General features: G+C 44.9%; 1 protein-coding gene across 1 annotated transcript; it reads right to left on the reverse strand.

The window, feature by feature from the left end:
* Positions 1-55: 55 nt before the first annotated feature.
* Positions 56-22,173, reverse strand: FBXO28 (F-box protein 28). The gene is given in 7 exon segments (XM_056568471.1): positions 56-1,192; positions 1,195-1,252; positions 1,254-1,498; positions 3,790-3,985; positions 10,468-10,606; positions 13,166-13,275; positions 21,961-22,173. Coding segments are annotated over 7 exon segments (1,047 nt in total). The 3' UTR covers positions 56-1,106.
* Between the last annotated feature and the right edge of the window lie 1,113 nt (positions 22,174-23,286).

Consider the following 23,286-nt stretch of genomic DNA (forward strand, 5'->3'; position numbering starts at 1 on the left):
AATGAACCAGATTTATATGATTTTGCGCTACTTGTGTTTTCTAAACTTATGTGCCTCCAGCTGTTGCAAAACTACAACTCCCAGGATGCTGTTGAGGCAAAAAACTAGGCGCCAGGATGCATTTCCTAGTCCTGACGCTGGGATTTGTTGAGCCATGGGCGAAAAAGTCATAGAATGAACCAGATTTATTCGATTTTGCGCTACTTGTGTTTTTAAAATTATGTGCCTCCAGCTATTGCAAAACTACAACTCCCAGCATGCTGTTGAGGCAAAAAACTAGGCGCCAGGATGCATTTCCTAGTCCCTGACGCCTGGGATTTGTTGAGCCATGGCGAAAAAGTCATAGAATGAACCAGATTTATTCGATTTTGCGCTACTTGTGTTTTTTAAATTATGTGCCTCCAGCTATTGCAAAACTACAACTCCCAGCATGCTGTTGAGGCAAAAAACTAGGCGCCAGGATGCATTTCCTAGTCCTGACGCCTGGGATTTGTTGAGCCATGAGCGAAAAAGTCATAGAATGAACCAGATTTATTCGATTTGCGCTACTTGTGTTTTCTAAATTATGTGCCTCCAGCTATTGCAAAACTACAACGCCAAGCATGCCCGGACAAGCCTTCGGCTGTCCGGGCATGCTGGGCGTTGTAGTTTTGCAACAGCTGGAGGCACCCTGCTTGGGGAAACCCTGCCCTATAAAGATAAGCGGTCAGTATCTGGTGGTAGGATGCAGGAGATGGGACCCTCGTCCAGTCAATAAATACATTTCTCAGTAGAAAGACTATCCCTTCCTGCACACATGTAATGTAGTGCATTCGCTGGATCCATCGACAGCAATGACGTTTCCACGGTAACCTACCTCCTAATGGCTGCAAAATAAAGAGAAAAAAAACAACAAAAAACAACTAAGAAGTATGGAACTAAGGAGTAACCTGCAAGGTGCTCATCTGTAACTGTGGCATTGAACTGCATGGAAGGGTAAAGTGGAACCTACAACAACATTTTGCGCTCCAGTTGCGCCTCGGTTGTCCACCAGTGCCCAGTCCAGGAAACCATGCCGCTAGCTAAAACAGTTTATCATTTTTTTTTCTTTTTTAGGTTTTATCCAGTTACTTCCGGGTTCGGAGGCGCTTTGATTTCCTAGGACAGTCCGCGCCCCCGACTACTTTCTTCCGTTTCCGGGGGGACTCATCCTGGGGCCTGCTCCGGAGGGGCCTACCGCGCTCTCCACCACGTCGCGCAGTTTGTGCTCTAGACTCGGCGAGGCGGACGTTCTGCTCGCCTATGATTTGGGTCTGTTCTAGAAGTTTCTGGTCCTGGTCTTGAAGCTGTTTCTGCTGTTCTTGTACCTTGGTGCGCAGCTCGGACAGCTCCCGCCTCAGGACGGTCAGGCCGGCCCCGTTGGCCTTCACCTGCTGTACTAGTTTCGTCACTTCCTGTCTCGACGGGTTTTGCTTGGAGAAGAGCTGCATTGTACTCAAGGTGGTGGAAGGACCCGGAACTACGTAGAGAAGAAGAAAGATAGATTAAAAGGGGTTATCCAGGTAAAAAAAATATTAACTGGCTCCGGAAAGTTAAACAGATTTGTAAATTACTTCTATTAAAAAAATCTTAATCCTTTCAGTACTTATGAGCTGCTGAAGTTGAGTTGTTCTTTTCTGTCTAAGTGCTCTCTGATGACACGTGTCTCGGGCACCGCCCAGTTTAGAAGCAAATCCCCATAGCAAACCTCTTCTACTCTGTGCAGTTGCCGAGACAAGCAGAGATGTCAGCAGAGAGCACTGTTGCCAGACAGAAAACAACAACTCAACTTCAGCAGCTGATAATTATTGGAAGGATTAAGATTTTTTTAATAGAAGTAATTTACAAATCTGTTTAACTTTCCGGAGCCAGTTGATATAAAAAAGTTTTTTTTCCTGGAATACCCCTTTAATTGCCACATGAAAACCCAAGACAGTCACACGTCATACATCAATCACATGGCTGTAAGGGTATGCTGGAAGTTATAGTGTCACCACAGCTGTAAACAAAAATGTGGTACTTAAAAAGGGGTACTCCGGAGGAAAAAACTTTTCTAATCAACTGGTGCCAGAAAGTTAAATAGATCTGTAAATTACTTCTATTAAAAAAAATCTTAATCCTTCCAGTAATTATCAGCTGCTGTATGTTCCACAGGAAGTTGTGCAGTCCTTTCTGTCTGAACACAGTGCTCTCTGCTGACACCTCTGTTCATGTCAGGAACTGTCCAGAGCAGGAGAGGTTTGCTATGGGAATTTTCTCCTACTCTGGACAGTTCCTGACACGGACAGAGGTGACAGCAGAGAGCACTGTGATCAGACTGGAAAAAAAACTACACTACTTCCTGTGGAGCATACAGCAGCTGATAAGTACTGGAAGGATTAAGATTTTTTTTTTATATAGAAATAATTTACTAATCTGTTTATTGATAAAATAAAAAAATTCCATTGGAGTACCCCAGTGCAGTAAAAAAAACTTATTCCAAATCCAATAGAGATACATGAAGGGGGGAGTGCGGGCAGCAGCTTCATGCCGAGGGTCAACACACCCCCTTCCTGGGGACTGCTGGGGTGCTGTGCAGGAGATCCGCTGGGACCCCCCACAATCTAAAACTTATCCCCTATTCTCTGCATAGGGGATAAGTTTTACTGCGAAGAAGCAATGCAGAATTTTTTTCTTTTTTACCTATATAGTACGGCATAGGCTATTAGCTGAATAACGTAGAGGGTCTTGTGTATGCCTTGTGCTTACCTGATTTAACTTATGTGGCAGGTACTAGTTTTCAGCCATATTGATTTACTTTTCATGCTGTCTACATTGCCCTTGATTTGCAGGGGGGGCTAGACTTAATTAAAAGGAGAAGTTTCATGGAAGAAAGTTTAAGATCGTGGGGGGGGGGGGGGGGTCCGCTGGGGCCCCCATGATCTCCTGTATGGAGCCCCTGCTCTCCTCCACACTGGAGCGTCACGGCCCCCGCCGCGCCCCCTCTATATAACTCGATGGGAGAGAGGAAGATAGCCGCTCTCTCTTAAAAAGCTATATGAAGGGGGCACATCTCCCGCTTCGGGCAGGGGTCGTGATGCGCCGCTGTGGAGAACCGGGGCTCCATACATGAGATCGTGTGGGGCCCCATTGGTCAGACCCCCCCCCCCCCCCCCCCCCCCCGCGATTTAAAACTTATGCCCTATCCTGTGGATAGGGGATACGATTTTTTTTTCCACGGGACTTCTCCTTGGCTGTGATTTTCCAAAATTATTGAATTACACATTTTACTGCGATTTGTGCAATTGCCTAAGCAGCATTTTTTGGCAATTTTGGGAAAATGAAAGCAAAAAACAAATGATGCACTGCCCTAAAAATACTTTAAGTGGCAATAATAATAATTATATTAATAATAATGATATTAATAAAAATGTACGCTAATTATAATAATCATCATTATTAATAACAATTATAATTATGATTATAATTAGCGTTAATTTTTATTTATATTAATATAATTATAATTATTATTAATAGAATTATCATTATTACCGTATTTTAATAATAATAATAATAATATTATTAATAATTATTATATTATTAATAATGATATTCTATTAATACTAAAATTAATAATATTAATATTCTATTAATAATAATAATTATTATTATTATTGTATTATATTAATAATAACTATTATATTATTATAAATTAAAAAAAAGAAGAAAAATTAAAATTACAGAAGAGTGTTTATCCTGGAAGTCATAATTTATACAGGAGAATCACAGTACCTGGAGGAGAACCCATGAGACGCCCCGACACTTCAGAGCCAGGTAACTTCTTCTTAAGGATGGGAACAATTTTTTCGTCAAAATACTCCATAGCCATAGAGGAGATGTCTCGTAATTCTTGCAGGACCTCGTGAGCTCGCTGAGGGGATCTTGTAGAGTTAACATATCTTAGTACATTGTAGATTTCATCAATAACCTGTAACGGGAACAACGGTGCGATTAAATCCAGTTCACGCAGCGCAAGTGACAATGTGAGACATAGGGATAGCATAAAGAGAAGAGTTTCCCAGCTAAGGTGTCTCCAGTTGTTGCAAAACTACAACCCCCAGCATGCCCGGACAGCCGAAGGCTGTCCGGGCATGCTGGGAGTTGTAGTTTTGCAACTGGGTGCAAGCTGAGATAATTTAGGTATAAGACTGTGCAGTGACGTCCTGCAGACTGACACAAAAGAGATCGGACACTGCCATCTAGTGACTGCTGGAGAGAAGTGCACATTTATATCCTCAATCCAGATACAGTGGTTGTATAAATAAGCGTCTGTCTCCCTGTATACAGGCGTCCTGCTTAAAGAAAATTCTATTTCTGGCTTTATAAATAATAGGGCCGCAACTTTCGATTTTTTTTTCCTCCTTTGCCTTCTAATAGCCATAACGCTTTCAGTTTTCCACCTACAGACCCATAAGAGGGATTGTTTTTTTATTTTTTTTTTCCCCACCGTAAGTTTTGGACTTTCGGATGACATCACTCGTACCACAAACTTTACGGTAAAAAAAAAAAAAAAAAATTTTTTATAATATATATTTATATATATATATATATATATATATATATATATATATATATATATATATATATATATATATTTATTTATGGGACCCAAAAGCCCAAAAAAAAAATTTAAAAAAAAAAATCGATTCTGCAACTTGTGGGCTTTTGTTTTTTTTTAATAACCTTCATCTTTATTCTGTAGGTTAATATGATTGCAACGATACCCGATTTATATAGGTTTTATTTTACTGCTTTTGAAAATTTGTTACTTTTTGTAGGAAAATTTGTATTCCTCAAATTGTCATCTTTGGACCCCTGTAACCCTTATTTTTCCGTATACGGGGCTATATAAGGGGGATTATTTTTGGCTCCGTGATCTGGCGTTTTTTTATCAGTACCATATGAGACTTTCTGATCGCTTTTTATACATTTTTTCTACTACATCGACCACAGTAGTGCACCCATATTCCTGTATTGTATTATTCTAATTGTTACACATCCACACCGTATATCTGGTGTAGGATTCTATTGTGGCACTTGTAGTCCGCTGCAGGCATCCTCCATTGTATGCATTTTTATGCTGGGGATCGAACCTAGCAACGGACTACAAGGGCAGGATCTGCTCCCCCAGTATAAATGCAAAACTGCATGTGGGGTCGAGCACCTCCAGCCATTTGAGACCACGTTTTTTGTTGTTTGTTTACATGGACCAGAAATCAACAATTCTGGATTTTTTAAAATTTATTTTTAAAATTTTTTTATATCAGGGGTGTGGAAAAAAATAAATAATAATACCGTATATACTCGAGTATAAGCCGAGTTTTTCAGCATGATTTTTTGTGCTGAAAACGCCCTCCTCGGCTTATACTCGAGTGAACTCTCCACCTGTTAATCCCTTCTCAGTGGTCTTTAACCTGCGGACCTCCAGATGTTGCAAAACTACAACTCCCAGCATGCTGGGAGTTGTAGTTTTGAAACATCTGGAGGTTCGCAGGTTGAAGACCACTGCGGCCTTCGTTATCATCCAGACCCCCCTTTAGTTTTCTACTCACCACCCAATGGTGGGAAGTTAGGGTTAGTCGTTCCGGGCTGTCCATCTTCACCGGGAGGCCCTCTTCTCCGCTCTGGGCCAGCCCCGGACTAGTGACGTTGCCTTGACGACGACGCACAGGGATGTCCCTGCGCATGAACATCCCTGTGCATCATCGTCAAGGCAACGTCACTAGTCCGGGGCTGGCCCGGAACGGAGAAGAGGGCCTCCCGGTGAAGATGGACAGCCCGGAACGACTAAGCCTCCCCACCGGACGGTCCCTGCAGCATAGATGGCCCGGACCAGCTCACCCTTCCTTCCCACCGAGGGGAGGGGAGTAGAAAACTAAACGGGATCTGGATGATGACGAAGGCCGCAGTGGTCTTCAACCTGCGAACCTCCAGATGTTTCAAAACTACAACTCCCAGCATGCTGAGAGTTGTAGTTTTTCAACATCTGGAGGTCCGCAGGTTGAAGACCAGACCACTGATTAAGGGATTGACAGGCGGTGATGATGAAGGGAAGGGGTGGGACGATGATGACGGGGGGATGATGACGTGGGGATGATGACGTGGGGATGATGATGACTGAGGTCTGGATGATGACATGGGGGGGGGGGGGAATGATGTATTTCCCACCCTAGGCTTATAGTCGAGTCAATAACTTTTCCTGGGTTTTTGGGGTGAAATTAGGGGCCTCGGCTTATATTCAGGTCGGCTTATACTCGAGTATATATGGTATGATTTTTCGTGCTGAAAACACCCCCCTCGGCTTACACTCGAGTGAACTCTCCACCCGCAGTGGTCTTCAACCTGCGGACCTCCAGAGGTTTCAAAACTACAACTCCCAGCAAGCCCGGGCAGCCATCGGCTGTCCGGGCTTGCTGGGAGTTGTAGTTTTGAAACCTCCGGAGGTCCGCAGGTTGAAGACCACTGCGGCCTTCGACATCATCCAGCCCCCTCTCACCCCCTTTAGTTCTGTACAGTACTCACCTCCGCTCGGCGCTGGTCCGGTGCTGCAGGACTGTCCGGAGAGGAGGTGGTCCGGTGGGATAGTGGTTCCGGGCTGCTATCTTCACCGGGGAGGCCGCTTCTAAGCGCTTCGGGCCCGGCCCCAGAATAGTCACGTTGCCTTGACAACGACGCAGAGGTACGTTCATTGCCAACGTACTTCTGCGTCATTGTCAAGGCAACGCCTCTATTCCGGGCCGGAAGCGCGGAGAAGAGGCCCCCCGGTGAAGATAGCAGCCCGGAACCACGGACAGCCCTGCAGCACCGGACCAGCGCCGAGCGGAGGTGAGTACTGTACAGAACTAAAGGGGGTGAGAGGGGGCTGGATGATGTCGAAGGCCGCAGTGGTCTTCAACCTGCGGACCTCCGGAGGTTTCAAAACTACAACTCCCAGCAAGCCCGGACAGCCGATGGCTGCCCGGGCTTGCTGGGAGTTGTAGTTTTTTTAAACCTCTGGAGGTCCGCAGGTTGAAGACCACTGAGGGCGGATGATGACAAGGGGATGATGAAGGGGGGGGATGTGTGGGATGATGACAAGGGGATGATGAAGGGGGGGGATGTGTGGGATGATGACAAGGGGATGATGAAGGGGGGGGGATGTGTGGGATGATGACAAGGGGATGATGACAGGTGATGATGATGAGGGTCTGGATGATGACAGGCGGTGATGATGATGAGGATGTTAATGACGGGTCTGGATGATGACAGGGGGGGATGATGTATTTCCCACCCTAGGCTTATACTCGAGTCAATAACTTTTTTTTTTTTTTTTTTTTTTTTTTTTTTTTTTTTTTTTTTTCCCCCCCCCCCTGGGATTTTGGGTTGAAATTAGGGGTCTCGGCTTATACTCGAGTATATACGGTAATAATAAAAAAAAAATAATAATAATATTTGATACTGGGCTAAAGCTATGAAAAATTCACCTGCCCGGCACCCGGAACTACATGTCCCGGGCATCGGGCAATAGGATTTTCACATCCCTGTTTATGTTTACACCATTGACCGTGCGGTTTCATTAACATTATAGTTCATAGTACGGACATTTAAAGGGGTTATCCAGGAAAAAACCTTTTTTTATATATCAACTGGCTCCAGAAAGTTAAACAGGTTTGTAAATTACTTCTATTAAAAAAATCTTAATCCTTTCAGTACTTATGAACTTCTGAAGTTGAGTTGGTCTTTTCTGTCTAAGTGCTCTCTGATGACACGTGTCTCGGGAACTGTCCAGAGTAGAAGCAAATCCCCATAGCAAACCTCTTCTACTCGGTGCAGTTCCAGAGACAAGCAGAGATGTCAGCAGAGAGCACTGTTGCCAGACAGAAAAGAACAACTCAACTTCAGCAGCTGATAATTATTGGAAGGTTTAAGACTTTTTAATAGAAGTCATTTACAAATCGGTTTAACTTTCTGGCACCAGTTGATTTAACCCCTTAACGACACAGGACGTAAATGTACGTCCTGGTGAGCTGGTACTTGACGCATCAGGACATACATTTATGTCCTATGCATAACCGCTAGCATCGGAGCGATGCTCGCGTCATGCGCGGCAGGTCCCGGCTGCGCGATCGCGCAGATGTCCGCCATTAACCCCTCAGATGCCGTGATCAATACAGATCATGGCATCTGCAGCATCGCTGTCATTTAAATGGATGATCGATTCGCCCGCAGCGCTGCCGCGGTGATCCGATCATCCAGCATAGCAGCCGGAGGTCCCCTCACCTGCCTCCGCTGCCTTCTGGGAGTCTTCTGCTCTGGTCTGAGATCAAGCAGACCAGAGTAGAAGATGACCGATAGCACTGAACAGTATTAGTAATAGAATGATTGCTATAAATAGTCCCCTATGGGGACTATTAAAGTGTAAAAATAAAAAGTAAAAAAATAAAATAAAAATAAAGTTTAAAAAAAAAAAAAAAAAAAAAAAAGTGAAAAACCCCCTCCCCCAATAAAAAGGTAAATTGTCCAATTTTCCTTATTTCACCCCTAAAAAGTGTAAAAAAAAAAAAAAAAAAAAAAAAAAAAATAAAATGTTATACACATATTTGGTATCGCCGCGTGCGTAAATATCCCAACTATTAAAATAAAATGTTAATGATACCGTACGGTGAACGGCGTGAATGTAAAAAAAATTAAAAAAATAAATAAAAATCCAAAATAGCTGTTTTTTTTATAACATTTTACTCCCAAAAATAAATAATAAAAGTATATTGGAGATATGTTGTAGTACATAAGTACTACAACATATCAAAAAATAAAGTTGGTGACAGTGCCCATTTAAGCTTTTATTAGGGAAGGGACTTATTCATATCAATTTTGATTCACTATTTTTTTAGTCCCCATAGGCGACTATTACATGTAATCTTGTGATTTTTATATACTGAGCATTGCTGTGCCATAGAACATAGACGATCGGACAGGATGAAGGCGGGAAGGGACCCTCCACCCATTATCTCAGATGATCGGGACCCTGCAAGTTCGTTGCTAAGGTCCCGATCAACATCCCTGAGCAACCGGCAACGATATTTCCCAGAAGCATTAGCTGTGGGTCCTGGCTGGCGATAGCAGTCGGGACGCATCGGTATAAAGTGCGCGTCATCAGGCAAGAGCAGGCGCATGGCCAACATGTACATTCTGTGTCCTTTAGGGCTTTATCAGATTAAAATGAAAATAAAAAATGTTGCGGCCTGATCTGTAGTTTTTATTGGTACCAATTTGAAATAAAACATTTTGATGCTTTTTTTTCTGGGACATGATTTAAAAAATAAATAAAAAATAAAGGGGTTCTTGTTTAAATGTGTGTGTGTGTGTGTGTATATATCTCTATCTTTATTTTTTTTTTTTTTTTTTTTTTTTTACACTTTCCTATGAGCAATCACTTGATTGCTCATACAGATCAATGCAGTACATATGTACTGCAATGATCGATGAGATCTGCACTCTATTGATAAAGTCTGCCAGAGTCCCAGAAGATACATAGGTTTAACAAATGATAAGCTTTTTTTTTTTTATTTTATTCATTTTTTTTTTTTTTACACGCCATTCACCATGTATAGTGGGGGCCCCACACTATATACATACACACACACATATTTATTTTAGAGATGAGCGAACTTAAAGTAAATTCAATTCGTCACGAACTTCTCAGCTCGGCGGTTGCTGACTTTTCCTGCATAAAATAGTTCGGCTTTCCGGTGGGCTGGAAAAGGTGGATACAGTCCTAAGAAAGAGTCTCCTAGGACTGTATCCACCTTTTCCAGCCCACGGGAGCACCTGAAAGCTGAAATAATTTATGCAGGAAAAGTCATCAACCGCCGAGCCGAGAAGTTTGTGACGAATCGAATTTACTGTAAGTTCGCTCATCTCTAAATATATATCGGTAAAAGAAATCATTAGAATCTTCATACAGCCAAACGCTGTCCAGGCATGCAGAGTGGTAGTTTTGCAACAGCTGGAGGCACACAGGAGCGCAGTCCTAGCTGTATATTACAGCCGTTGTCCTGTTCACCACAAACACACTCATCATTGGTAGAGTTGAGCGAACCTACAGTAAATCGGCTCGTAGCGAACCTTGCAGCTTGGCTGTTGATTACTTTATCCTGCGTAAATTAGTTCAGCTTTCCAAGGGTTCTGGTTACCTGGAAAAGTCCGGGATGACAGTCTTAGGTCTCCTAGGTCTGTATCCACCTTTTCCAGGCAACTGGAGCCCTTGGAAAGCTGAACTGATTTACGCAGACTAAAATAATCAACAGCCGAGCTGCGAGGTTCGCATACGAGCCGATTTACTGTAGGTTCGCTCAACTCTAATCATCGGTCCTCGGGGGATTAGGGCCGATTTACTCTGCTCTCACGTAAAGCTCCTCGGATTATTCTTACCTTGCCTGGGATGAAACAACACAGATTAGAGTCGACGTATTTCATAAAAGTCATATTAAGTAGTGAGAGCCTGGTCTCCACCGCAGCCAGGATGTCTGCATGACGGGCCAGAGAGTGATTCCTCCTTTCTGATTCTCGCCTGCATAAAAAAAAAAAAGAAGAGGAACTCATTAATACAATGTTTTCCAACCAGGGTGCCTCCAGCTGTTGCAAAACTACAACTCCCAGCATGCCCGGACAGCCTTCGGCTGTCCGGGCATGCTGGGTGTTGTAGTTTTGCAACAGCTGGAGGCACCCTGGTTAAGAAACACTGCCTTAGTAGGTGATATAGATCTTTGATCTTCACTGGGCATGCTGGGTGTTGTAGTTTTGCAACAGCTGGAGGCACACAATTTTGAAAACACAAGTAGTGCAAAATCTAATAAATCCGGCTCATTCTATGACTTTTTCACCCATGGCTCAACAAATCCCAGGCGTCAGGACTAGGAAATTCATCATGGCGCCTAGTTTTTTTCCTCACCAGGATCCTGGGAGTTTTAGTTTTGCAACAGCTGGAGGCACACTGGTTGGGAAGCACTGCTGAGCATTTTTGTTGGTCTCCCATCCACTGCCCAGACCATGATACCTACTGCTTAGCATGCTGAGAATTGTAGTCTTGCAACAGCTGGAGGCAGCCTGTTTGGAAAACACTGCATTGAAAGGGGTACTCCGGTGGAAAACATTTATTTATTTTTTTTTAAATCAACTAGTGCCAGAAAGTAAAACAGATTTGTAAATTACTTCTATTAAAAAAAAAATCTTTACCCTTCCAGGACTTATTAGCAGCTGAATACTAGAGAGAAAATTCTTTTCTTTTTGAATTTCTTTTTTGTCTTGTCCACAGTGCTCTCTGCTGACACCTGATGCCCGTATCGGGAACTGTCCAGAGCAGGAGAAAATCCCCATAGCAAACCTATGCTGCTCTGAAAAGTTCCCGGCACGGACAGAGGTGTCAGCAGAGAGCACTGTGGACAAGACAAAAAAGAAATTCAAAAAGAAAATAATTTCCTCTGTAGCATACAGCTGCTAAAAAGTACTGGAAGGGTAAAGATTTTTTTTTATAGAAGTCATTTACAAGTCTGTTTAACTTTCTGGCACCAGTTAATTTAAAAAAAAATAAAAAACATTTCCACCGGAGTACCCCTTTAATATAATGCGACAGCTGCTGCTGGGGAAAGGTCCACTTCACAGTACAGAACAGTGACCCGGGATCTGTCATTTACAGAATAAGATGCCATGTATTACATAATGGTCAGGTCATTAAGCCTGAGCTCGGTCACGGACAGCGCCATCTTCACACGCGATTAATCTCTCCTGCACCTGCCCGCAGGGGTGACATCACATGCTTTATAGGAGAGATCCATTATATGTTTTACTAGTACACAGGGACCACAATGCCCTCTGCACGGTGCTGAGAACCGGAGATGATCAGACCGTATACAAGACAACATGCTGAACACACTCGGCACTGCTAAGCATGCTTGGCGCTTAAATGTAAAGAAGCAACTACAAGTGCATGTGAATTAACATAAAAAGTCAAGTCACTTTATAAAGGTAACATTGCGTGTTCACTTATCCTGTATTGTAATCCAGAGCTGTACTCACTATTCTGCTGGTGAGGTCACTGTGTACATACATTACATTACTTATCCTGTACTGATCCTGAGTTATATCCTGTATTATACTCCAGAGCTGTACTCACTATTCTGCTGGTGAGGTCACTGTGTACATACATTACATTACTTATCCTGTACTGATCCTGAGTAATATCCTGTATTATACTCCAGAGCTGCACTCACTATTCTGCTGGTGAGGTCACTGTGTATATACATTACATTACTTATCCTGTACTGATCCTGAGTTATATCCTGTATTATACCCCAGAGCTGTACTCACTATTCTGCTGGTGAGGTCACTGTGTACATACATTACATTACTTATCCTGTACTGATCCTGAGTTATATCTTGTATTATACTCCAGAGCTGTACTCACTATTCTGCTGGTGAGGTCACTGTGTACAAACATTACATTACTTATCCTGTACTGATCCTGAGTTATATCCTGTATTATACTCCAGAGCTGTACTCACTATTCTGCTGGTGAGGTCACTGTGTACATACATTACATTACTTATCCTGTACTGATCCTGAGTTATATCCTGTATTATACCCCAGAGCTGCACTCACTATTCTGCTGGTGAGGTCACTGTGTACATACATTACATTACTTATCCTGTACTGATCCTAAGTTATATCCTGTATTATACTCCAGAGCTGCACTCACTATTCTGCTGGTGAGGTCACTGTGTACATACATTACATTACTTATCCTGTACTGATCCTGAGTTATATCCTGTATTATACCCCAGAGCTGCACTCACTATTCTGCTGGTGAGGTCACTGTGTACATACGTTTTTATCAGCTCTGACGTGCGCCCATTAATAGACCAACCACTAGTTAACCATCTCTTTATTCCTACGTATATATTATCCCACATTCTTGTGGCTATAGATTCACGATTCCAAATTTGTATATTCGGCATAGAGAGGCCTCGTGAATGTACTTGTAAGGAATGTGTTCCTACGCTTGGCACAGAGCTAGGAAAGGAGAAGCGCCCTAGGCGGCGATCCTGTGAGTGGATATGGCGGCCGTCCGTACCTGGGCAGCTGTGCTTTGACCTGTTTCTGACACAGGCTGTGGTAGCGCTCCACCCGCAGGAAGCCCTGGTTCAGCATGCGCTGACACTCCAGATCCATGCGCTTGCAGACCTATAAGACAAGATGATACAGGAAGAGTAAGACAATTTAGGAACACTACATATATATATATATATATATATATATCTCTATATATCCCTGGAGATCAGACATTCCCATGTACAACCTCCGTCTTGACTGTAAGGCAACCAGCTGTTGCAGGAGCCCTCCCCCACAGCCCTGTCCACAGGAGACAAGGAATGCCATGACACATAACATCAGTATTTGTAGGTGCTGCGCGAAATCTTGCAGACTGCATGTCAGCGTTTGCCAACCAGTGTGCCTCCAGCTGTTGTAAAACTACAACTCCCAGCATGCCCGGACAGCCTTCGGCTGTCCGGGCATGCTGGAAGTTGTAGTTTTACAACAGCTGGAGGCACACTGGTTGGCAAAAACTGCTTTGAGCATTGCTGTTGGTCTCCCATTCACTGCCGAGACCATGATACCTGCTGCTTAGCATGCTGGGAGTTTTAGTTTTGCAACAGCTGGAGGCACACTGGTTGGCAAACACTGCTTTGAGCATTGCTGTTGGTCTCCCATTCACTGCCCGGACCATGATACCTGCTGCTTAGCATGCTGGGAGTTTTAGTTTTGCAACAGCTGGAGGCACACTGGTTGGCAAACACTGCTTTGAGCATTGCTGTTGGTCTCCCATTCACTGCCTGGACCATGATACCTGCTGCTTAGCATGCTGGGAGTTTTAGTTTTGCAACAGCTGGAGGCACACTGGTTGACAAACACTGCTTTGAGCATTGCTGTTGGTCTCCCATTCACTGCCTGGACCATGATACCTGCTGCTTAGCATGCTGGGAGTTTTAGTTTTGCAACAGCTGGAGGCACACTGGTTGGCAAACACTGCTTTGAGCATTGCTGTTGGTCTCCCATTCACTGCCTGGACCATGATACCTGCTGCTTAGCATGCTGGGAGTTTTAGTTTTGCAACAGCTGGAGGCACACTGGTTAGGAAACACTGCTTTGAGCATTGCTGCAGGTCTCCCATTCACTGCCCGGACCATGATGCCTGCTGCTTAGCATGCTGGGAGTTGGGGAACACTTCTTTAAAAGGGACAATTAAAGCAAAACTACAATTGCATGGCTGAGAACCGTAAAGGGGGACTCTATGCAGCCATATCCTTGCACACAGGACCCCCCCCCCCCCCCCCCCGCCCTATTAGTCAGTGCAGAGAGCCACTATCAGACTTGTCTCAGTACATTTATCCCACAGTTAGCCATTTGTTTTAATGACTTCATGTAATGCCACATTTCTCCCATAGTGGCCACTGTAGAGAAAACATATCCAGCAGGAGTCGATCGGATCAGGTGATCGCCAAATAGGACCCCTCCCCCATCAGGAAAACCAATTACCGGGTGTCTCATCCTGTAAGTGATAAATACAAATAGTATTGCCCCCCTGTCTACATCGGTAAATTATGTATTATATACAGATAGTACTGACTCCTATCTCTCCCTGTTAATGTTGTATATACAGATAGTACTGCCTCCCTGTCTCATCCTGTAAATGATGTATTATATACAGATAGTACTGACTCCCATCTCTCCCTGTTAATGATGTATATACAGATAGCACTGCCTCCCTGTCTATATCGGTAAATGATGTATTATATACAGATAGTACTGCCTCCCTGTCTCTCCCTGTTAATGTTGTATATACAGATAGTACTGCCTCCCTGTCTCATCCTGTAAATGATGTATTATATACAGATAGTACTGACTCCCATCTCTCCCTGTTAATGATGTATATACAGATAGTACTGCCTCCGTCTCATCCTGTAAATTACGTATATACAGATAGTACCGCCTCCCTGTCTCATCCTGTAAATTATGTATATACAGATAGTACTGCCTCCCTGTCTCATCCTGTAAATTAAGCATATACAGATAGCACTGTCTCCCTGTCTCATCCTGTAAATTAAGCATATACAGATAGTACTGCCTCCCTGTCTCATCCTGTAAATTATGTATATACAGATAGTAATGCCTCCGTTCATCCTGTAAGTGATGTATATACAGATATAGTATACAATTTCTCAGAATACACCGGCTCTATACTATCCCCCATTTTCACTGCAGAAATTAAGATCCGCAGCGGTCAAAGTTTTTGATGTCTTAGCAGATCTGGCTCCACCGTATCCCTGATTTACTGGATGATTAATATTCATACAGCAAAGATCAGCAAGAAGATGGAGATGGAGTTACCAGGTCACCGTAACCCCCCGCCGCCATCTTATATTACAGGCTGGCACACGATATGCTGCGCTCACTGCTGCCAAACAGGATGAGCTGCAAAAGGTGCGACAGAGACCGATATATACATGATGACCTGGGCACCGGCCACGTGTCTGAACAGGGGGCTATAGGCTGAAAGAGAACGCACAGCAACAAGTCCATAGGAAGAGCTCCTTACAGAACAGCAGAGCGGCCCCCCGATCACACACTGGGCTGGATAGTGAAAGCACAGTAAGTGTCAGAGCGCCCCCTAGAGATAGGACATTATCCCATGATGCACATACCACAGGGTGAAAATCATAGATCTATATCCCCTACTAAGGCAGTGTTTCCCAACAAGGGTGCCTCCAGCTGTTAGAAAACTACAACTTCCAGCATGCCTGGACAGGGAACCACTGTACTAAGGGAAGCAGCATAACAGCTAAAGTGCGCCCCCCCCCCCTCATTTATGCCGTTTTAAACCCTAAATGATGTAGGTACAGATAGTACTGCCTGCTCGTCTCCTCCTGTAAATGATGGATATACAGATAGTATTGCCTCCCTGTCTCATCCTGTAAATTATGTGTATACAGATAGTACTGTCTCCTTCTGTAAATGGTGGATATACAGATATTACTGCCTCATTGTATCCTCCTGTAAATGATGTAGGAACAGACAGTACTACCTCCTGGTCTCCTCCTGTAAATGATTGATATACAGATCGTATTGCCTCCCTGCCTCATCCTGTAAACGATGGATATACAAATACTGCCTCCTCGTCTCCTACTGTAAATGTTGGAACAGATAGTACTGCCTCCCTGTCAATGACGGATATACAAATACTGCCTCCTCGTCTCCTACTGTAAATGTAGGAACAGATAGTACTGCCTCATCTCCTCCAGTAAATGATGGATATACAGATAGTACTGCCTCCTCGTCTCCTCCTGTAAATGATGCAGGAAGAGATAGTACTGCCTCCTCGTCTCCTGCTATAAATGATCTATATACAGATAGTACTGCCTCCTTGTATTCTCCCGTAAATGATGTAGGAACAGATAGTACTGCCTCCTCGTCTCCTCCTGTAAATGATGGATATACAGATAGTACTGCTTCCTCATCTCCTCCTGTAAATGATGGATATACAGATAGTACTGCCTCCTCGTCTCCTGCTATAAATGATCTATATACAGATAATACTGCCTCCTCGTCACCTCCTGTAAATGATGGATATACAGATAGTACTGCTTCCTCGTCTCCTCCTGTAAATGATGGATATACAGATAGTACTGCCTCCTTGTATCCTCCTGTAAATGATGTAGGAACAGATAGTATCTCCTTCTGTAAATGATGTAGGAAGAAATACAGGTACAGACAGTGCTGGCTCCCCTTCTTTCTCTGTAAATAATCTAGGAACAGATAGCACTGCTTCCCTTTCTCACTTTGTCAACAGTGTAAGTAGTGCTGGGCGATATACCGGTTCATACCGAATACCAGTGTGTTTTTCAGGTGAATTTTTCCCTTTACCGCAATACCAGTCGGGCCCCTCCCCCCCCCCTCGAATGAATGAATGAATTATTAGCCGCAGAGTGCTTGGGTACGAATCATATATGACCCGCAGGCGTGGTCCTGCTTTTTCTCTCCCCCCCCCCCACCAAATGAAATCAGCCGCAGCTTGGGTGTTTGAAAAGTTTGAAAAATACCATGATACACATTCATACCGCCCAGCACTAAGTGTAAGTTCAGATAGTACTGCCTCCTTGTCTCGACATAGCAAGGTAGTACTCCATCTACATGGAGAGAGAAGGGGAGGCATACTATCTTTACCTACATTATTTACAGAGAGAGAAGGGGAGGCAGTACTATCTGTACCTACATTATTTACAGAGAGAGAAGGGGAGGCAGTACTATCTGTACCTACAATATTTACAGAGAGAGAAGGGGAGGCAGTACTATCTGTACCTACATTATTTACAGAGAGAGAAGGGGAGGCATTACTATCTGTACCTACATTATTTACAGAGAGAGAAGGGGAGGCAGTACTATCTGTACCTACAATATTTACAGTGAGAGAAGGGGAGGCAGTACTATCTGTACCTACAATATTTACAGTGAGAGAAGGGGAGGCAGTACTATCTGTACCTACATTATTTACAGAGAGAGAAGGGGAGGCAGTACTATCTGTACCTACATTATTTAGAGAGAGAGAAGGGGAGGCAGTACTATCTGTACCTACATTATTTAGAGAGAGAAGGGGAGGCAGTACTATCTGTACCTACATTATTTAGAGAGAGAAGGGGAGGCAGTACTATCTGTACCTACATTATTTAGAGAGAGAAGGGGAGGCAGTACTATCTGTACCTACATTATTTAGAGAGAGAAGGGGAGGCAGTACTATCTGTACCTACATTATTTAGAGAGAGAAGGGGAGGCAGTACTATCTGTACCTACAATATTTACAGAGAGAGAAGGGGAGGCAGTACTATCTGTACCTACATTATTTACAGAGAGAGAAGGGGAGGTGTAGATAGAAATAGTACTGCCTCCCTATAAATTATGTAGGTACATATAGTACTTCCTTCTCTCTCTGTAAATAATGTAGGTACGGATAGTAATGCCCCCCCCCCCCTTACATAATGAATATACAGATAGTACTTCCTCCCTCTTTTCCATCCTACATAATGCAGATACAGATTCTACTACCTTCCTGTCTCTTCCTCTTAGTGATGTAGCTACACATAGTACTGCCTCTACATCTATACCTGCTTGTAAATTAAAGGGGGTTTCCAGCTACACATATGGAGCTGTTGTAACCAGGCACGGCCACTACACTACCTGCCGATCAGATTGATGGACTAACTGGAAAATCCTTTCAAGTTTATTTTAATAGTGAGAGCAGAATAAGAAGCAGCTAATGTCTCCTGAATGTAAGGGGTTTCTATATGGAGGGCTGCATTTCAACTCGCTACATCTGCCATCAGGTTGAGGGTGGTCAGGACCCCCCCATACATGCAAAATGTAAAACCTTCAGCTTCTCCTTTAAAAGGGGTACTCCAGTGGGGAAAAAAATATTTTTTAAATCAACTGGTGCCAGAAAGTTAGACAGATCTGTAAATTACTTCTATTTAAAAATCTTTAATCCTTCCAGTACTTATCAGCTGCTCTATACTCCACAAGAAGTTCTTTTCTTTTAAACTTCCTTTCTGTCTGACCACAGTGCTCTCTGCTGACACCTCTGTCCATGTCAGGAACTGTCCAGAGCAGGAGAGGTTTGCTATAAGGATTTGCTCCTGCTCCAGACAGTTCCTGACATGGACAGAGGTGTCAGCAGAGAGCACTGTGATCAGACAGAAAGGAAGTTTAAAAAAAAAAAAAAAAAAAATTAAGAAATAAAAGAACTTCCTGTGGAACATACAGTAGCTAATAAGTACTGGAAGGATTAACATTTTTAAATAGAAGTCATTTACAGATCTGTCTAACTTTTTTGCACCAGTCAATTAAAAAAAAAAAAAATTCCACCAGAGTACCCCTTTAAGTCTGTACTCAGCCAGCACAGGCAGAACTGCGGCCATTTACGGTAAAGCCATATACAGCAAGTACCGCACCTCAAATGTAACGTCTGAACAGACCCTAAGAGTGTGGGCCAGTGCAGCGGATTTCCAATGGAGATATCCAATCTGGCAACATCTCCGCTTGCTGTGGGTAAACGAGAACTTTCCAAAACGATGAGTTGTATTTATCAGGGCTGTGAAGTCGGAGTCGAGGAGTTGGACGAAATTTTGGGTACCTGGAGTCGGAGTCGGCAAACAATGCACCGACTCCGACTCCTACTAAATTTTGATTGGAATAAAAAAAATAAAAAGCAAGTTTAAATGTCCCAATTCACAAAAAGTTATACCATATTTATCGGGGTATACCACGCACCGGCCTATAACACGCACCCTCATTTTACCAAGGATATTTGGGTAAAAAAAGTTTTTTACCCAAATATCCATGATAAAATGAGGGTGCGTGTGTGCGCGTGTATACCCCGATATACCCCCAGGAAAGGCAGGGGGAGAGAGGCCTTCGCTGCCCGCTTCTCTCCCCCTGCCTTTCCTGGGGTCTAGAGCGCTGCTGTCGGCCCTTTTCACCCCCTGGTTATTGGCGCCGCTGCCCGTTCTGTCCCCCTGACTATCGGTGCCGGCGCCGATAGCCAGGGGGAGAGAAGCGGCGCCGACAGCCAGGGGGAGAGAAGGGGCAGCGGCACCCATTGCCGGCGCCGCTGCCCCGTTGCCTCCCCCCATCCCCGGTGGCATAATTACCTGAGTCGGGTCCGCGCTGCTGCAGGCCTCCGTCGTGCGTCCCCAGCGTCGTTGCTATGCGCGGCGCTCTGACGTCATGCGCCGCGCCGTTCAGCGCATAGCAATGACGCCGGGGACGCACGACGGAGGCCTGGAGCAGCGCGGACCCGACTCAGGTAATTATGCCACCGGGGATGGGGGGAGGCAACGGGGCAGCAGCGCCGGCAATGGGTGCCGCTGCCCCTTCTCTCCCCCTGGCTATCGGCGCCGGCACCGATAGTCAAGGGGACAGAACGGGCAGCGGCGCCGATAACCAGGGGGTGAAGAGGACCGACAGCAGCGCTCTAGACCCCAGGAAAGGCAGGGGGAGAGAAGCGGGCAGCGACGGCCTCTCTCCCCCTGCCTTTCCTGGGGGTGTATCGGCGTATAACACGCACACAGACTTTAGGCTAAAAATTTTAGCCTAAAAAGTGCATGTTATACGCCGATAAATACGGTAATTAATGACTTCTCTACTATAAGAATAAAGACCAATGCATGCAGTGCCTCACGTAACCGCAAAACCAAGACGTTAAGTGACCGTGAAGAAGCTTTTCATGTGCTTTACTATATGGCACGCAACGCACAATTAGGAGCGGCAATACTTATACTTTTCATAGTGTTGTGTTCTGCTGTTACAGGGAACCCATGGGTAACCTCGCCTCTCGCTGATAAGGGGTTAAGGAAATGTTTTTTGCAGGACTAGAGACACTTGTATAAGTGAAGGGAATGGAGGGTCAATAGTTCAAGACTGAAGCTGTAAACCATTGGAAAAACTGCTGCCATTCAGCTAAGGCTATAAAAACTTGTAAACTCGATTGTTAGCTTAAAGGGGTACTCCGCACCTAGACATCACGAGGGGATAAGATGTCAGATCGCCGGGTCCCGCTGCTGGGGACCCCCGGGATCGCTGCTGCAGCACCACGCGCTCATTACTGCACAGAGCGAGCGAGTAATGACGGGCGATACAGGGGCCAGAGCATTGTTACATCACGGCTCCGCCCCTCATGATGTCACGGCCCGCCCCCTCAATACAAGTCTATGGGAAGGGGCGTGGGGGTCGTCACGCCCCCTGCCATAGACTTGCATTAAGGGGGCGGGCAATGATGTCACGCTGCTCCGGCCCCTGTATCGCCCATCATTACGCACAGAGCGAACTCTCTCTCTGTGCAGTAATGATAGCGCGGTGCCGCAGTGGCGATTCCGGGGGCCCCCAGCAGCAGGACCCCGGCGATCTGACATCTTATCCCCTATCCTTTGGGTACGGGATAAGATGTCTAGGGGCGGAGTACCCCTTTAAACTTGACTATGCTATTCTACTAGGGAAATCATGTTCTATAATAAATGCCCCTTCCTGGATCCTCCCCCTGCCCTATCTTCAGCAGCAGATCAGCACACAAACTGTCCAATACAGTAGACTGTTGGCTTCCCAGCCAGTAGTCCTGTGGTAATGACAGGTAGGTTACCTTTCTTTCCTTCAAGGAATGTATAAAAATACATTCACATATTAATACAGAGGAGTCAGGGAGTCGGAACATTTATCTACCGACTCCACAGCCCTGGGGGTATAGGGGGGCATGTAAACATTAACCTTCTAGAAGCAACCAATAAAGATTGCTTCATTCACTGACAGCAAGCACAGATCTTGAAACAATAAGGAAAGTATATTAGTAAATTAGCAAATCACATGACCAGGACAGGTTAGGATTTGGGAAGGGGGGGGGGGGGGTAATGTAAACATTGATCTTCTAGAAGTAACCCATAAAGATTGATTCATTCACTGACAGCAAGCAGAGATCTTGACACAATAAAGGAAAGTATATTAGTAAATTATCAAGTCACATGACCTGAGCTGGTTATGCCCCCCCCCCAAATCCAGATAACATTTTTTTTTGGGGGGGGGGAATGTAAACATTGACCTTCTAGAAGTAACCCATAAAGATTGCTTCATTCACTGACCGCAAGCAGAGATCTTGCCAATGTAACAAAGTATATTGAAAAATTGCAGCACAGTTTTAGCCTTAACCTAGAAAGCCCCTTCATGCTGCCCCCAATGAGCAGCTGTCCAAGAGGTTCTGCAGCAGCTGTGCAGCCTTATGGAGAGCCCAGGCCTCCATTGTGCCCCCCCGGCACAGCGCCCCCTCCTCCTCACCAGGCGCAGTTGGCTGATCTCGTCGTAGGTCAGGAAGTTCAGGATGTTCTCGATGGCCACGATGGGGAGTCCGAGCAGGGTGTTACTCTGGGGGAGCTGGTGGCTGGGGGACGAGGAGGAGGACGCTGAGCCCCCCGGGCCGCCCTCGGTCCCCCTCTCCTCCTCAGCCGCCGACATCTTTCTCTTCCTCCTGGAGTGGTTACGTCCTGTCATGACGTCACTTCCGGCAGGCGGGACCTCCATTCCATCCCCCCTCCTCGGTCCGGTGTCTGCTGCCCGGTACCGGCGACTAAATATACGTACAAACGCATAGGCCTCACAGAGATACATGTGTATATATATATATATATATATATATATATATATATATAATGTCTAAAAGCCTGGCCACCTGCTGCTGTTGGAACACTACAACTCCCAGCATGCCCTGACAGTCTGTCCTCCAACCTGTAGCTCCCCAGTTAATGCACAACTACAATTCCCAGCATGCGCTGACAGCCTGTTCTCCAACCTGTGGCTCTCCAGTTGTTGCACAATTAAAACTCCCAGCATGCCCTGACACCCTCTCTCTACACCTGTGGCTCTCCAGCTGTTTCAGAACTACAACTCCCAGCATGTCCTAAAAGCCTGATTCCCCACCTTTGGCTCTCCAGATGTTGCAAAACCTATGAGGCCCCGTTGACAGTATGGAGCAGTGTTTTCCAAACAGTGTGCCTCCAGCTGTTTCCAAAATACAACTCCCAGCATGCACGGACAGCCTGTTCTCCATCCTGTGGCTATTCAGTTGTTGCACAACTACAAATCCCAGCATGCCCTAATAGCCTGATTCCCCACCTTTGGCGCTCCAGATCTTGCAAAACCTATGAGGCCTGTTGACAGTATGGAGCAGTGTTTTCTAAACAGTGTGCATCCAGCTGTTGCCAAACTACAACTCCCAGCATGCCCGGAGTTGTAGTTTTGCAACAGATGCAGGCACCCTGTTTGGAGACCACTGCCCTAAACAAATAGACCCCCAGATTCTCAGACCCAATAAACAAATACAGACCCCCAAATTAGACCTAAATACATTCAGGCACCAGGCCCCCTAAACAAATACAGACCCCCTAAACAAATACAGACCCCCTAAACAAATACAGACCCCCTAAACAAATACCATAAACATAGACTCTAAACCTGACCCCAGACCCTATAAATAAATCAAAACAGACCCAATTAATACAGACCCCAGACCAGACCCCCACACAAATACAGATCCCTAAGCCAGGCCTCAGACCAGACCTCCTAAGCATGGTGGCTCAGTGGTGAGCATTGTTCCCTTCCAACTCT

The sequence above is a fragment of the Hyla sarda genome, chromosome 3, assembly GCF_029499605.1.
Source record: "Hyla sarda isolate aHylSar1 chromosome 3, aHylSar1.hap1, whole genome shotgun sequence".
NCBI classification, from domain to species: Eukaryota; Metazoa; Chordata; class Amphibia; order Anura; family Hylidae; genus Hyla; species Hyla sarda.